Genomic DNA, 16332 nt, shown 5'->3' with positions numbered 1-16332 from the left:
TCTCTCCATTCTCCCTAACCATAACCAAGCAGGAAGCATACCACTGCTGAAACTAACTTGTCTTTTGATTAGCATACACGCTATAAGTTACTCGCGCAACCTTATCGCATAAATGATACCATTGCACCTTGCATACTGGATTCAGACATTACAAATCACATTGCATAGATAATCCAATCTAGACATCCCATTATATAAAACGAGGTATCTCACTCTTTTTTCCCCATAACCAAGAATAAAACGATATTCCCTGAGAAACTGTGAGCATTTTGACAAAATTTGTCGTGAAATTTTAGCTAGAATTGTCCGAGCACTAACAACCTTTCATGCACAGATGTTTCTTGGGACAAAAAGTTAAAAAAATTGGCATACGCCCATTTTGGTAATGTTACGCTATACGAATTTAAAAGCATCCGCTTAGATTAAAAAAACTGAATACTACTTTTAGGCAATGAACACACGAGCACTGTCGACTTTCGTTCACTTTATTTTTTTCAAGTGATGACACGCAGAAAAGATTTGTACAATGTCCCGGCATCCAGGAAAATGTTGAGAGAGTAGACACATAAATACTGCACTGTGTTCATCAACTAAAGCAGAACCCATTGAGGCAAAGGACAAAAATAAATATCAGTTGTAGCCTTACAATTTGCCTTTATAAATGATTTCAAGATGTAAACTCCCATCAGGATCTAATTCCACGGCAACGAAATTATTAAATTATTATTTTATACTATAAAAATACCTAATTTAGGTTCGAACGCCACGTAACATGGATGGCTACAGCACTGCGACTACTTACTACGGCCGACGCTTCGTAACGAGCGCGGCTATTCGTTCGTGTGCTGGGCATGTTCTGTAAAACTTTTGCAGAAGCCACGATTGCAGTGCACGTCTAATTCCCTTTGTACGCTCGGCCTACGTGGCGTCCTTGACAGTGGTGCAGACGTTTCCCCCTCTCCATTCCCCGTATGACTGAAGCTGCAACGTGCAGCACGATGCATGACGCGTTGGCCCCACGCTCTCCGTGGAAGGCACTCCGCGGACGACGAGTCTGACGGCTGGCGTATCACATGTGGCCCCCCGGAACCAAGGACGAGAACAGGGCGGGGACGTCCTCACAGCTCCTCGCGCTGCTTGACGCTGCCGGCGTGGCCCTCCTGCTGCCAGAACTCGTGCGGCAGGATGCCCATGAAGTAGTCGGGGGCCGCGGCCACCTCCTCCTTGGTGAGCTTGGTGTCCTGGTTGACGTCGCCCACCGAGATGAGCCTCCAGGCCTCGCCCTCTTCGCGGTCGTGGCTGGGCAGCACCCAGTCGCGCATCTCGGCCTCGCTCAGGGCTCCGTCCTTGTCCTTGTCCAGGTAGGTGCTGAAGTGGCTCTGCTGGGCCTGCAGAGACGGAAGACATTAGCGAAGGCTGCTGCAAGCGAAACCGGCCGATAGCCCAAGCATCACGATGCCACTCCTAGCCTAACAAACATTCGATCTCTTGATATAAATCTATCTATAATCGTTAATCGACCCTAGCCCAGAAATTTTTTTTCACAAAATGAAACAGCAAGGAAGAGAAGGCATCTATAATGTATATTGTTGTATATTGCATTGATTTGCCTAAAAATTGCCGATAGTTCTATTAGCCGCTGGGTCTATAATCTCCTTCTGGAGTTAAAAGTCACACGCGTTGTTTAATCGGGGCAGTGCAGTGATGGGAAGAACGAAAAACATGGCGCCTACGGAAATAAATTGCTTTCCAGGCGTCCCAGTTGTCCCCGACAGTAGACAGGAAAGAGTAAAAAGAGCTGTTCTCTATAACGCACTGTTCTCGGCCCTTTTATAAGAGGCTGGAGGACGGCTTACTCCCTCTTTACTCGTACAAAGGCGCATTCGTGTTCAGGGTGTGCACCCTTCGTCAAAAGCGAATGGCTCCGTTCTGTGTCGCTCGCTGGGCATCGCCAGTGTTCCTAATCTGTTGACGGTGGGTCTCCCTCTCCGCTCCGAGACTTTCACCTGCGCTGCAAGAGCCCCACGACACGCCTTGGAAGGAAGCCCTTGCGCTCCGTACTTTTGGCAAAGGCTATGTGTCATACGCCCACCACGTGCGAGCCCGCATACGCACCGGCGCCCAGTTCTTGTCCTTGTCCTTCTCGGGTCCGGAGACGCGGCGCAGGTGGTCCATGTACTCCTCGAGCGACACGATGCCGTTCTTGTCGCCGTCCATCAGCTCGACGGCCTCGGTGACCACCACGTGGCGCACCCGCTCGTCCTCCTCCGGGTGGAGGAAGCTCTTGAACTCGGCCTTGTCCAGCGCCCCGTCGCCGTCCAAGTCGGCCATCTTCCAGCGGCGCTCGGTGCGCTCCAGCATGGCCTGCGCCGCCTTGGCCTCCTCGGCGCCGGCCTTCTCCAGGTCGCGGTCGGGGAAGGAGAGCTTCTTGTACGTCTCCCACTTGAGCACCTTGACGCCCGGCAGCTTCTCCTGCATCTCCTTGTCGAAGTACTCCCACTGCTTGTCGATGCTGTCCAGGATGAGGCGGCTGTGGAACTTCTTCAGGTACTCCTTCAGCTCGGCCGAGGAGACGTACTTGTCGCCGTCCTTGTCCAGCTCCTCGTCGAACAGCTTGTGCAGGTGCGTGCGGACGAGATCTGCGCCGAGAAAAAGGAAGGGAAGTGCTTTAGAGATCAGCGACGACCAAAGCTCGCCGCTCATGCGTCGCGACAGACAGGCCAAGCTGGCTTCGTCCACGACCTTGTGGTGAGGACAGCCAATCATCCCACATCGAATTGAGGCGAGCGAGGAGCTGCAGTCTGCCCACGATATTGAAGGCATTGGGAGGAGATTGTTGAGACGAACATAAACGGAAAAGGGCGGAATGAGTTCGGGAGATGGGTATAAATCGCTAGCCCGGAGCCGGCGCTTCGAAGTTTTGCCTGAAACAACGCAGCCAATGTATGACGAGCACCCTGCTAATGTACGCGGGTCAGCTTCCCGTACATAGCCACTGCAATGTGCTTCACCCTACACCCTCTTCGTTTTACTGCACTGTTGCCTTCGCTCTCTCATTGATCCGCAGGCTCTGCAGACTCAGCAACGCATTCGCAAATGCGGGAATGATCTAAAAAAATTGGCAGTGGTTTAGCTCTGGTTAAACTCGGAGGATTGCGAAAGCAACGAGGAGAGAGAGAGGCGATGGAGAGCGCGCGGCGCGGCAGCGGCACCTCTGAGTCACCCGCGCAGCGACGGCGGCGGCGCGCCAGCTGTGCGCCGTGTGACGTTACCGCTCCTCGCGCATGCGCAGTATGGCCTTTCGTTAGCTCTGCAAAATGGCTGGGCGACTCGCGTAGTGTTGCTTTCGCAACAAAAGAAACAGAAGGATGGCTAACTACGGCCGATGAGTGGTGCAGTCTTCCCTCGTTTCTGTAAACAGCACGAATTTTACTTGACTGCGCGGATTTCTCCACATTTACATAAGAGCACATGGTGGGCCATCTCTTGCTCCAACCATCCCACAGCCTTCTCCTCGCGGTCGCCGGCTGCTGCCACGCTTAAGTTCCGGTGCCTAGGAGACAGAACCAAGACGCGCCTCACATCTCGTGCATAGCACCTGCGTTTCGCGCGGTTCTACGCCCGCCCTTTTCGGAGCCGGACAAAGGGTCCGCGATGAAAGACCCCGCACACCGTGCATGGTGCGGGAGCTCTCGCCGACGGAATCCCGTCCGTCTTGAGTGTGAAAAGCGAGGCACCTGGTTGGGGCTCACTTCCATCCTGAACACGGGAGATGTTAGACGAGGGAAAAAAGAAACTCCTTCGCAGATGTCACGCGTCGCAGAGCAAGAAATCGCCAGCCGGCAGCTGTGTAGACCCGCCGACGCCGAGAATCCGCGAAGAGCGGACTCTTCCGAGCAAAAACCGGGACGTCGCTGCAAGGGGGGGGACTGAGATCATGCATTTACAGTTTTCACAGAGGTTTGTGCTTAGTTGGTCGAACAATCGAGGAATGGATTCATTGCGAACACGCAATGGGACTAAAGGGAGAAAGGAATTGGCGGAACTTCGAATATAAGAACATATGCCACAATTATGCATTTTTCCCGTCTTCTGCACGCTGCTCACGTCTAACCTCACATCGAACATGCGCGTAAAATGTGCCCGTTCTTTTGCGAGTATAAAGAGGCACCAAAATTCATCACTAAATTTATGACTAAAAGAATAGAAGCACTTGACGCCGAATGTCGCTGCTGTGACTGAATATGAATCAAGAACTGAATATCAAGAACCATTTCTGGACAACTTTACAATGAGATAATGGAGTTTTATCACGTACTACACATTATCTGTAGTATGCAGTTGTGTTTTACAACTGTATTAGTTCGTACTAGCCATTTTAAAAGATCGTTATTTTACATGCTGAATCGCAGTTTCTTCTGCGCATTCCTGTTCGTATTTACGGACTGCCGTGAACAATGCACTTAATTTTCAAGCCATTCGACACCTCACCTGTGGTTTCGGATTGTGCAGTTCTGCTGATACCCGATTGAAATATTGTTTGTCCGCCTGCATTTCTGGATTTCAAATTTCCTCAGTTGCTATATTATTTTGGCTTATCTTGATAACAGTAAGATCTCTTATCCCGTTAGATGGTTTGATTCTGTTACCCTCCCACATGTATTGCCTGACTCGGCCGTTAGGGTAACTGTACAAATGAATATATCCCCACTGCTGTGGTTCATTATGTAGGCGTTTTCGTCCCAGTAACATATTTGAGTACAAAAGCAAAGCCAGCGTGTAGAGAGGGGGAGAAGGGTTTAATGGCAAAGATAATTTGCCTGGATTGCACGGAGGAAAGCGTTTCTGCTCAGCTACTTCACGCCGAGGCAAAGGGTTAACGAAGAGGTGCACAGAGACCGCTGTGTTCGCGCTAAAGTCTAAGCAATACATACGGGCACTGTTTGCGCCTCTGATAAAGCTGGATTACCACGCCATCAACTAAGATGAAAAAACCTAAGAACCAAACGAAAATCCTGCGTTGCTGCGCGGTACGGGTACCCTGTCTCCCGCAGCTTTCGCGGAGGTCTTCTGAATACACACAACTGCCGGACAACGTTGTTAACGTGCTTGCCTGCCTAGCTCTGCACGGTTCTTGTAAGCTTGTCAAACTGTCAAGAGGCAAACCAGGGCAGCTGCATTGGCGCTACTGAAGTCTACACGAAGACAGCCAGTCAAAAGACGAGTAAGACAGTAAACAGGAGCCGCTGGAGCTTCCTCCTTCTCGTCTTCTGACAAACTCATCATCATCAGTCTGACTGCGCCCACTGCAGAGCAAAGGCCGCCCCCATGTCTCTCCCCAATCAACCCTGTCCTTCTTTGCCAGTTGCGGCCACCGTATCCCCGCAAACTTCTTAATCTCATCCGCCCACCTAACTTTCTGCCGCCCCCTGCTTCGCTTGTCTTTTCTTGGAATCCATTCCGTTACCCTTAAGAACCAACGATTATCTTGCCTTCGTATTACGTGCCCTGCCCAAGCCCATTTCTTCCTCTTGATTTCAACTAGGATATCATTAACGCGCGTTTGTTCCCTCACCCACTCCGCCCGCTTCCGATCTCTTAACTTTACACCTATCAGTTTTCTTTCCATAGCTCGCTGCGTTGTCCTTAACTTAAGCTGAACCCTCTTTGTTAGCCTCCACGTTTCTGCCCCATAGGTGAGTAGCGGTAAGATACAGCAGTTGTACACTTTTCTCTTGAGGGATATTGGTAAACTGCCGTTCGTGGTCTGAGAGAACCTGCCATATGCGCTCCACCCTCATTCTTTATTCTTCTAGTTATTTCCCTCTCATGATCCGGATCGGCTGTGAGTACCTTATAACGTTAAAAAAGAAATAGAGGGAAGACAACTTCCCGTTTACTTCGACTGGAAATTAGCGACCAGCCATAGTAGATGCGTGCAACGGCTGCTGAAAGTTCCACATGGCAGAGACACGCACTGGCCACGTGTACCCGTGCATGGCAAAACGCATCGGTTTCGGAGTGTCGGGAGAAAAAAAAACAAAAACGATTATGCCCAAAAAGAACGAAAGCAGCACGCGGCCTGAATCGTCCACAGGTGTCCCCCGCGCGCAAGCCAAGACAGTGCGCGAAGGCCCCGGACGTCACCGTACCGAACAAGCCCGTTGAGTCCGCCAGAGCGTCGTCCGACAATGAACAATTGAGCGCAAAGCGCCAGGGACAATGCATCCGCCCAAGAAAGAAGAGGGAAGACAAGACCTAGACGCTCTTCTCCATTGTGTGCGCTCGGTTTCGCCGAAGTCGCCGCGGACAGTACTTATGTGCGGAGGGAGCTTTTGCAAATCGTCCTCACCTGGATCCGGTGGCTTGTAGAACTGCTGCTGCTGCTGTTGTTCTTGGCCGCCAGGTGGCGGGGGTGTTTTGTTGGGCTCGTCTGCCAGCGCCAACGTGGCGGCCGCCAGAAGCAGCGTCACTAGTGTCGTCTTCATTTTCCTGAAGAAGCAAAATGAAACGTGCGAACACAGTCAGCCTGCGTCTCGCCTCGCCTCAGCACGGGTTGTTTTCGCCGCGACACCCGCGAAACCCCATGCGCGGAGGCTGTGCCTGGTCTACACGGTTGCGAGCGTTTCTGACGGAAAGCCGTACATGTCTTGTGTCACTTATGCTGTACAGAGTGCAAATGCGACGAGACTGGGTCTGTTCTAAAACAGGCGCAAGCATTAAAAGGGTTCGGATCTCGTGGGTCAACAGCGGCTAAGTTAGTGATGAATAGCGGCCTTACGTGCACGACCTTTTGACGCGCATCACTGAAGCTCCACCAACTAAATTCTTTCCTTACTCCGTGTTCATATCACCAGTCCGGAAGGAATCAGGGCTGTGCGGCGGTTTTCTCAGAACTTATCACGCGAGGAAAAGCGGGTAATTCCAGGCACCACAAAATTCCTAGGCGCAAACGTCGGCTTGGAAGGCTGTACTTGAGCGAAAAGTTCACCACTGAAGTTTGGTGCCCGGCGCTGGCCACATCGTTGAAACGCTACGGCTGAATCGTAACCGCGGGTACAGATTAACATTCACTGCCGTTGAAAGCATACATGTTATGCTTTGATAGCGCAGTTGTTATACTAGCAAACGCATTATCATCAGCATTATATAAGTTGACATGGTTTACGCAAAAAGCGTACTAGCGCTAAAAGACGGAGACAACACACACACAAGACAGGACTGGTGCCTGAAATCAAACTAGCTCAAATCAAAGTCTTGCTGGAATATAAGTCGACTTCGCGCGGCTATTGAACTTTTCAGCGATAAACAATCAATACTTCAATGACCTATTCATAATATATGAACAACTCCCACATTACACCCTAACCAATCTTCTAACGGGCTTATTGAAAACAATTCAAGATTTAACGTTCAAAGCCAAGCCAAAGTGCAAAGTGATAATGGCCGAGCAGTCTGCGCGTGTTCTAAGATGCACCTCCAGTCATGCGGCAGGTTGCCTTGTATGCACGCCGACGGTGGGAGCATGCTCAAGCAAAACAATTACAACAATGTCAAAAAGTGAGACATAAATGAATAGTCAAGCGCAGCGTACCCGCTTGGTGCTCGATAACTTGTGACCGCTACAGTGCTCGCAACTTCTGCGAGTATACCTCGGTGTGCCGCTACTGAAATACCGCGAGGCTCGGGAAAAGGCGACGTGTAACTCATCCATTCGCCGCGCGACTGCTACGTCACAGCGGTAGCCCTGACGTGTGAGGCGCCCATTCGAGAATCGAAAAAAAGGGGGTCACAATCCCCTTCTATACACTCGACCCACTGGCGAGTAAACACGGGACCATGCATGAACTCTTAAGATACTCTACAGTACGATTACGAAGTTGCACAGTGGAAACGATTTCATTTTTATTTCGTAGAACAAACCCAGAAATTATATTAACTAAATAAAGATCAAACCAGCCACTTTGGCATTACGCCATCATTGTGCACCTATTTTTGAACAGTAAAAAAGAAGAATAACTGCGTGCGCGCAGATGCACATAGGATAATTAACGCTTTTCATAAGTACATTTGGATGTACTATATTCACTATAGTATGTGGCATCATATCAATGTCAAAAATAAATAAAAAGCTCAGAACCGCGAAAGTTGCTGCTCAACAATGCTACTGAATCATTGCGAGGTTCTTTTAAAGCAGAAAATGTACGTCACCCTCCGTGACCAGGTGAAGTGTTCAACCATACGCGACCAGTCAACACTAAGCTGAGCACAGAACATTTTAGGTGAAACAAAGACACGCGCAGTAGCCTAGGCGTCAGCAATGCGCAGCTCAGGTGTACACAAATTCCGGACCCTGCAATCAGATCAGTCACCATCAAACACTTGTCTGGCCTACGGACAGAAGAAGCAGACGAGTACAGACGTCCCCACGCACGTCTTCTTGAGACCGTAATTAAGCAGGCGAAAATAGAGCGTGCGAAACATGGCGTATGCCGTCGGCGATTGTTCTTTTCATTTTTATTCTGAACACCGACGAGAACTGCGCAGTTTTTTTTTTTGCGCAGTTTTCAGTATGAATTCCTACCAACTAGCCCAGTTTACCGTTCTTATTCCCCGACGAGCGCAGCATCAGAGCGGGATCCTTCCACGCGGTGCAATGGTAATTTTTGTCTTTCTCCGGAGTGTTTAAACACAACTCCTAAGAGAGAGTCCGAGTTGTGTTTTCCATTCTGCGAACAGAAATGAAGTTTTTTCTCCCATGTTCGCTCGCTTTTTTCCCCTCTCCACGTGTAGTATAGCCAACGGGACACTGCACGGTTATCCTCCCTCCCTTACTTTTTCCTCCGATCAGACGGCGGCGGAAGACCGGGCGGCCACGTTCTCCGAGACGTTCTCCATCCGCAGATTAAAACCAGAGCCGTGCCTCTGGGAACGTAGGAGGGGGAATATGTCGCGAGGAAGGGCAGGAGCGAGACCGGTCCGATGAATCGGGTGAAACCGGTCGCGCAAAAAGAAAAAAAAAACGGCGTCGACTAGCGAAAAAGAACGCTGCGCGCGATATGGGCCCCGACGTGGCCAGCGCACGCCGTCGGAGTAGACGCCGCTATCGGCGCCACCCCGTTCGCCTTGCACAGCTGCCGACGCCGCAGGTCGTCTCGCGTAACGGGTTCTTCATTCCTACGATGCGCCCCCCGGCTGGTTTCACTGTACGCGGCGCGTCGAAGCCGCTTTGTATAACACGGCTGTCTCCTCTCCCGCCGACCGATCAACCGCCTTTCTGCCCTGGCCATGCACAGTGGGCACTTGCTGTCCCCAAGTTCGACTCCAGTCGATAGGGGTCAGCTGGTTCCGTGAATTTGACCGCAACGAAACACGAGACAGGGCCAGCCCTCAGCTGGCAAAGCTCATTTCAGCAGTTTTCCTTATTTATCGTTTTTTTTTTCATTTCCTACGCGCACGGAAGCCGGGTGCGTAACCATAAGCTTAGCTCTTATCACCAGATGTGTTCCACGTGCACTCTAGCCATGCCCGCTTATTTTTTTTTTCGTTTCTTCCTGGCCACGAGGTTTTCTGATAGCGCGCCATTATGGCTGAACATGTATTTATACTGATCATATACGTTTCCAGTAAGATAGTTTTTAGGAAGGTGAAGAGCCCGCAGGTAGTCCAGTTGGGGCCTTCCGCAACCGACTGTCTCATACAAGACAGTGTCGCTGCCTTCTCACGTGGTTGATCATTTCGAAATGGTATCAAAGCAGCGCGAAAATAGAAAACCAGTCTGCTGCGTTCGCTACATTTCTGCCTGCCGTAACCGTCGCGTTGGCGGACCTTTTAGACTCGACCTCGCGACGGAAACATACTGCAGATAGTTCACCGAAATGTTTCCCGCTCGCAACTACTCCGACGTGATGCCACGGCATGATGTTTGCGGATTCAGTCGAGGATTTAAAAGCCGTACCTCCCACAACACCCCATCCCCCTGCGCATGATGATTTGAAATTCGGTACTAGAGCCGGCTGTAATCCAGCCAAAATGTGCCACTAAGCACTGGCCCGAGCGAGGGCGTTCAGTTATCTCTCTTCCTTTCTCGGCCCCTCCCAGACAGCTGTGATGCAGTGGAACGGCGTCACGCTTACAAAGAGAACGGGTCAGCCGCTTGTCATAACTGCTTCCCAGACAGGAAACGGGTGATGCGCCTGCACGCGCCAGCCAGGCCCCGACGGAGGGTCACGACGAAGCAGAGGGAGTCTGCACGGACCGAGGCTGCGCATTAGGTCCGCACGACCGCCGCGATTAACTCTGGACTGAACACGAAGGTAATGCCGAGGAGCAGTGCGTCATTGGGTTGCGTGCTCAAAGGCTTCATGTCATGGTATTTCCCGCAAAGCGATTTCAATCCATGCGAGAGCCGTTTAGACTGAAAGTTTCAATTCAGTCCCGTTTTTAGCTGACCATACCATTATTATTACCCTATCCTGTGTATGTGGTGAACCGTGCAACAAGGAATACCAATCGCGCTCTGTTAACTACGCGACGAACAGAGGATACAAGCAGGAGTATGTTTTCGAGCCGAGCGATGGACACTTTTAGAAGCTAGCGTCTTTCCTGTGGAAAAGTAAGTAATAGTGAAGAAATCAGAAGTGGCCGAATGCTGACTGTACAGTAAGATGAGGCTGCGGGAACGCTGCTCATAACGCCTGACAGACGCTCGAGACTGGATTTCGATTGCGCGGGACCACACGATACCCAGCGTCGTCTTGAACTTAAGCGCCGTCGTGGCACGCATTCTGTGACGGCGCGGCGATTATCGTTGCCGCATCTTCTTCCACGTGAGCCGTCCCGACCTGCCGTCCCTCTCCCCCTCCCGGACACACTCTCGCCCTCCTCCTCCTCCGCTTTGTGGAACGGTTCCACGTAAGCGCACAGCCTCGCTCTCGATTACGGCAGCGCGGCGTCCGGTTCGGGGGCCCGGCGCTAATGAATGACTCTGCTGACCACTCGGCAGCCGGGATGGTGGCCGTGACATTGGGACCGACGAGGGCGCGCACAGCAGGAAAAGAATGCGACGCCGGTAGTGCCCGCGGGTCGCAACCGAGTCCGCAACAAGCCTGCCCACGAATGGAAGCGGCTGCAAGAAGGGAAACGACAAGCATCCTACAATAAAAACTAGTTGATAGTCAGCGCTTGTTTGTGTTACTCCATCGTCTTTCGTTTTTCCCGTTCTTGTTGCGCTGTGAACAATATCATGAATACTTACCAACTCGCCCAGATTTCTGCTTTGCTGAAGCATCCTAGAATAGCGCGTTTTTAAAGCGAAAAAGCGCGCTGCTTGGAGTTATTAATTCCACCGTTCGCAACAATATTTAGGAACGGGACAGTTACAATTTCAGTGATCCACTGAAAGCGAAGCAAATTGCACGGATCTTATCTGTTAGGTAAAGTTTGTTAAACCAGAGTCGTTGACTAGTGCTGCACTAAGCATCATTTGGGTATGTCCGCGGGATCGCCAAGCGTCTCACCACTGCATCAAAGGGTTGAAGCCGACATTGAAGAGCTGCTGCTAAGACGCTGGTGTATTGTGACACAGTCGTTTTGCGCAAACCAACACCAGAGAAGACAGAAAAGAGCGCAATCCGATAGCGTAGAACCACCCTCGGCGCGGCTGAGTCTGACCTGCGTGTGAGTTGTGGTCCCGTCGAACCGATTTGCTCTAAAACTTGAAAAAACAAAATGCGTTCTGAAAGCAGCTGCCACGTAAGAAACAGCTCGATGACAACATCTGGTCTGGCGGGTAGTTTAAACTTAGCGGCATTTATTAGAGTCGAAGCCCCGCGCTGTGAAACCACGTGGGTGACGACAGCCGGCACCGGGTCTCCTCGCTTGCTTCTCGAAATTTCGGAAAAAAGGAGTAAACGAATCTCAGCCATGCTTGCTGACACGACGATCGACACGACCGCGCCAAAGAGAAACCGGATGCGCCGTAGCACGGACGGCCCGAAAACGGGGTATCGAGGTTACGACCTGGCACGACCCGAGTCGCCAAATCGACTTGCCCGGCCTCGTTGCAGGACCGCTGATGACGGATAGACTTCGACAAAAGACGGTTGTAGTGAATGCACTCGATGCAACCGCGGGCGAGCAGTCGTACACGTTGCGGGGGGCTCAGTGATACGTGGCCTTTCCACGATGGGCCCCCAATCCCGGGTCAACAGCACCACTTATCTGCGCCAAGGCGCACGGAATTGCCACCAAGAAAAGGGTTCGGAAAATTGCACGCAGGAAGTCTTAAAATGAGTCTCGGACAGCGCAGCAACGCGCGACAGCTGCACCCGTTGCGATTCTCGGCGTCGTCGCATTTCGTCGCCCATAAAGCCGGCTCCCCGGACTCACCTGAGCGCCTGTCTCGCTTCCGGGGTCAGTCCTCCGCGCCGGCCGAACTCGCTGTGGCCCGCGCTGCCAAGGTGCTCGCGATCCCCGCCTGGCCGGGACACGTGTACCTGTCAGGCAGCCTCGTGACGTCACCGACCGACTGGACCGCTCGCTTCGCTGACGTCGCAGCTTTGCGCTGAAAACTACGAGAGCACTGCCAAAAGGTGCCCAGATCGCAGTACTGCCGCCACCAACGTTCAATCAGATAGGTGCTGAAAAGTTTGCACTTCGGTGCCGGGACAACTTCGTTGTGCGTCTTGTGCACGCTTCAAAAAAACGCAAAAGCCGCGCGCATTCCGATTGTAGTTTGGTTTGCTTTCAACAGATGGAGCCACTTGAAGAACCGCGCAGGGGGTTGCGCTGGCCGCGCGATTTAAATGGTTTAAGAAAGGCTGCTTTAATACTGACGCAGTACGCGACTGCAGGTAGTCTGCTCAAACAATTAGAGATCTGTACTAGTGCTCCTTTCGATTTACCTACGTAATTTTGGAGTAACTTACCGCCTCTTCCTTTTTTCTTCTCGATCTTTCATTCACTGAACTGCCTTTGCGTTGAATAATCATGTTAGTGCCGTAATTGTACATAGCAGCTGCAGCCATAGAGTTTCTTACTACTACCTACAGGGAAAGCTGACTACTGTCTATGGGAGTTTGCATGGAGGCCCCTCGAGACCACTTCAGCCACCATGGGCGCTCTAAAGCCCCACCACGAGGGACACTTCCGAGGCGTACACGGGAAGCACCTACGCGCACTGGCGTACGCTGGAGCCTGTCTGCGCACGCGCAAGGCGCGACGCGTGAGCAGGCGCGAGCGGGGCGCAGATATCTGTGCATGTCAGATATCGGCGCCTGCGCATGGGCGCTCGCGCGCGCGTCGGAAGCGGGGTCCGGTACTTGTACTTCTAAATAAACTACATTCCTGGAGTACCGTTAATTCGCTTGCCATAAACAACAGTAAGACAAAAGCTGTTTTTTTCAGGCCGAAAAACCGAAACATAGACACGCAGGCCATACTCCGTCTCGGCACTGCAGATATTCAGATAGCGTCGCAAGTTAAATGTCTTGGTGTTCTGTTCGAAAAAAACATGTCCTGGAATGCTCACACAGATGCAGTTGCAACTAAAATTTGTCGCATTACAGGGATCCTGTGCAAATTGCGATATTTTGCTCCTGTTTGCATTAAACGCCTTATTTTCAATGCCCTTTTTACTTCACATATTAACTACTGTCACCTAGTGTGGGGTACAACTACTTTGTCAAATATTACTGAACTTCACCTCCTACAAAAAAAGGCAATTCGTATAGTTGCAAACGCTGCATACGATAGTCATACTGCACCTCTCTTCAGGGAACTAAACATTATCACAGCCGCCGCGGTGGCTCAGTGGCTATGGTGCTCGGCTGCTGGCCCAAAAGACGCGGGTTCGATCCCGGCCGCGGCGGCTAGAATTTCTTTGGAGGAGAAATTCTAGAGGCCCGTGTGCTGTGCGATGTCAGTGCACGTTAAAGAACCCCAGGTGGTCGAAATTTCCGGAGCCCTTCACTACGGCGTCTCTCATAGCCTTAGTCGCTTTGGGACGTTAAACCCGACAAAACACAAACATTATCACACTTCCTGACATTTATGAAACAATGCTCCTTAAGCGTTATTCTAACGGAATTAAACAGAATAAAAACATTCTAGGCGGCATAGCAAACCTGACACCTAAACGAAAAACACGAAATACCCGCAGTACTGAACTGTGGGAAATACCTCGAGCACGCACTAACTATGGATACCAGATGCTACATAATATGCTCCCGTCGCTTCTAAACAAACGAGTTGTTTCATAGCCACAATACTGTTTTTTTTTTTGTAAATATATCATAGCCACAATAATTGCACTTTCTAACCTTTTTCTGTATTGCACCGTACATTGTATACTTCATTAAACACTCTACTAATCTTGTAATTGTTTTGCTTATGTCTTGATTTTGTGCCACATCCTCCCATGTCTGATGCGTTGTGTTTTTATTCTAGTTTTGTTGCCAATGCCGTGATTTTTAGGGGCCGTGAACCCCGTCAAGCCCAGTTAGAGGCTTTTTGTTCACGGTCCTCAGCATCTGTAATGTTGATGTTGGAATAAAAAATGATGAATGAAATGATGAATGTTTACAACAATGGGAGGACCGCGGGGCTCTCGGGGACTCTTTTTTTCACTGCTTGAAGCTCTTTCAGTCCCCCCCCCCCCCCCCCCCCCCCCCAAGTTTTCTTCTGTTCACGGCTTGACATTTTTTCAGTCGGCTCGCAAGGAGGAGTGAGCCAGCACCAAGAGCTAGAGTTACCAAGAGCATGGAGGTGCATGCCACTTTTCGACGCCCGTCGCGACGCGTGCTGGGCGCGCAGACGCTTCGCGTGTACGCCTCGGAAGTGTCCATCGAGGTGGGGCTTAAGCCTCATGGGCCAGTGAGCTACCGACTGCAGAACCACAACTTTTGGCCAGAAAATAATGCAAAAATAAACGCTGTTGGGTAATCAAGAATGAGCTAACAAAAGCTAATTGATTAGAAAAGCAGAAGAAAAACAGCCAGATGCCGCCGGTGGGAACCGAACCCAAAATCTCCGAATAACGCGTCCGGTGCTCTACGAACTTAGCTACGGAGAAGGCTGTCAGATCTGCTTTCGGGGCTATTTATGTTTACAAGTCACCTAAACTTGAGAGTGTTCATCAGGGTTCGGTATCAGATATAGATTGCCGCGAATCTTTGTAACAATGAATGTTGAAACAATGAATGATAATCTCACAGCTATCGTTACAGAGTGCGCCGCAGAAGTAGGGGGTAGGATGGTTCGACAGGATACCGACAAGCTATCTCAGGAGACTAAAGATCTGATTAAGAAACGTCAAAGCATGAGGATGTCTAACTCCACAGACAGGATAGAACTAGCAGAGCTATCTAAGTTAATAAATAAGCGCAAGGTAGCCGACATAAGAAAGTTTAAAATGGAGAAAATCGAGCATGCTCTAAGGAACGGAGGTAGCCTAAAGTCAGTGAGGAGAAAACTGGGCATAGGTAAAAACCAGATGTATGCGCTAAAAGACAAACAGGGCAATGTCATCAGCAATATGGATAAGATAGTTGAATTAGCCGAAGAGTTCTACACAAATCTATACAGTAGCGAATGTAATCATCAAGTTACTGAGGGAGGCAGTCGAGCACAGCAATGGGACATCCCGCCAGTAACGAAGGAGGAAGTAAAGAAAGCCTTAGGTGGAATGCAGAGAGGGAAAGCAGCTGGTGGGGATCAGGTAGCAGCAGATTTGCTGAAGGACGGAGGAGAGATTGTGCTACAAAAACTAGCCACCCTGTATACGCAATGCCTTGTGACCTCGAGAGTACCAGAAGCTTGGAAGAACGCTAACATTATCTTAATTCATAAGAAAGGAGACGTCGAGGACTTGAAGAATTACAGACTGATCAGCTTATTGTCCGTTGCCTACAAGGTATTTACTAAGTTAATCGCTAATAGAGTCAAGACAACCTTGGACTTTAGTCAACCAAATGATCAGGCAGGCTTTCGTAAAGGATACTCCACAATAGACCACATTCACACTATCAATCAGGTGATAGAGAAATGCGCAGAATATAACCAGCCCCTATATATAGCCTTCATTGATTACGAGAACGCATTCGACTCAGTGGAAACCTCAGCTGTCATGCAGGCATTGCGGAATCAGGGTGTGGAAGAGTGCTATGTGAAAATATTGGAAGATATTTATAACGATTGCACAGCTACTATAGTTCTCCATAAAGTCAGCAATAAAATTCCAATACGGAAAGGTGTCAGGCAGGGAGACACGATCTCGCCCATGCTCTTCACTGCCTGCTTACAGGAGGTATTCCGGGGACTGGAATGGGAAGA

At 50.4% G+C, this 16332-nt stretch overlaps 1 protein-coding gene across 2 annotated transcripts; it reads right to left on the bottom strand.

Annotated features, from left to right (window-relative positions):
• Window positions 1-467: 467 nt before the first annotated feature.
• Window positions 468-12535, bottom strand: LOC149345562 (calumenin-A-like). 2 transcript variants are annotated; one of them, XM_089586118.1, is made up of 4 exons: window positions 12391-12535; window positions 6353-6492; window positions 2116-2639; window positions 468-1388 (listed from the first exon to the last, which is right to left on the bottom strand). In XM_089586118.1, the coding sequence occupies exons 2-4, from the start codon at window positions 6486-6488 to the stop codon at window positions 1119-1121; spliced, it is 930 nt and encodes a 309-aa protein (XP_089442244.1). In that variant the 5' UTR covers window positions 6489-6492; window positions 12391-12535; the 3' UTR covers window positions 468-1118. The 2 variants fall into 2 exon arrangements, with proteins under 2 accessions (XP_089442244.1, XP_089442243.1); XM_089586117.1 differs by lacking the exon at window positions 12391-12535 and adding an exon at window positions 7595-7718.
• Window positions 12536-16332: the final 3797 nt, after the last annotated feature.

This window comes from Amblyomma mixtum, chromosome 4 (assembly GCF_055824585.1).
Source record: "Amblyomma mixtum isolate Tamu chromosome 4, ASM5582458v1, whole genome shotgun sequence".
NCBI classification, from domain to species: domain Eukaryota; kingdom Metazoa; phylum Arthropoda; class Arachnida; order Ixodida; family Ixodidae; genus Amblyomma; species Amblyomma mixtum.
The sequence above is the reverse complement of the archived record's forward strand: the minus strand, read 5'-3'. Positions and strand labels throughout refer to the sequence as shown.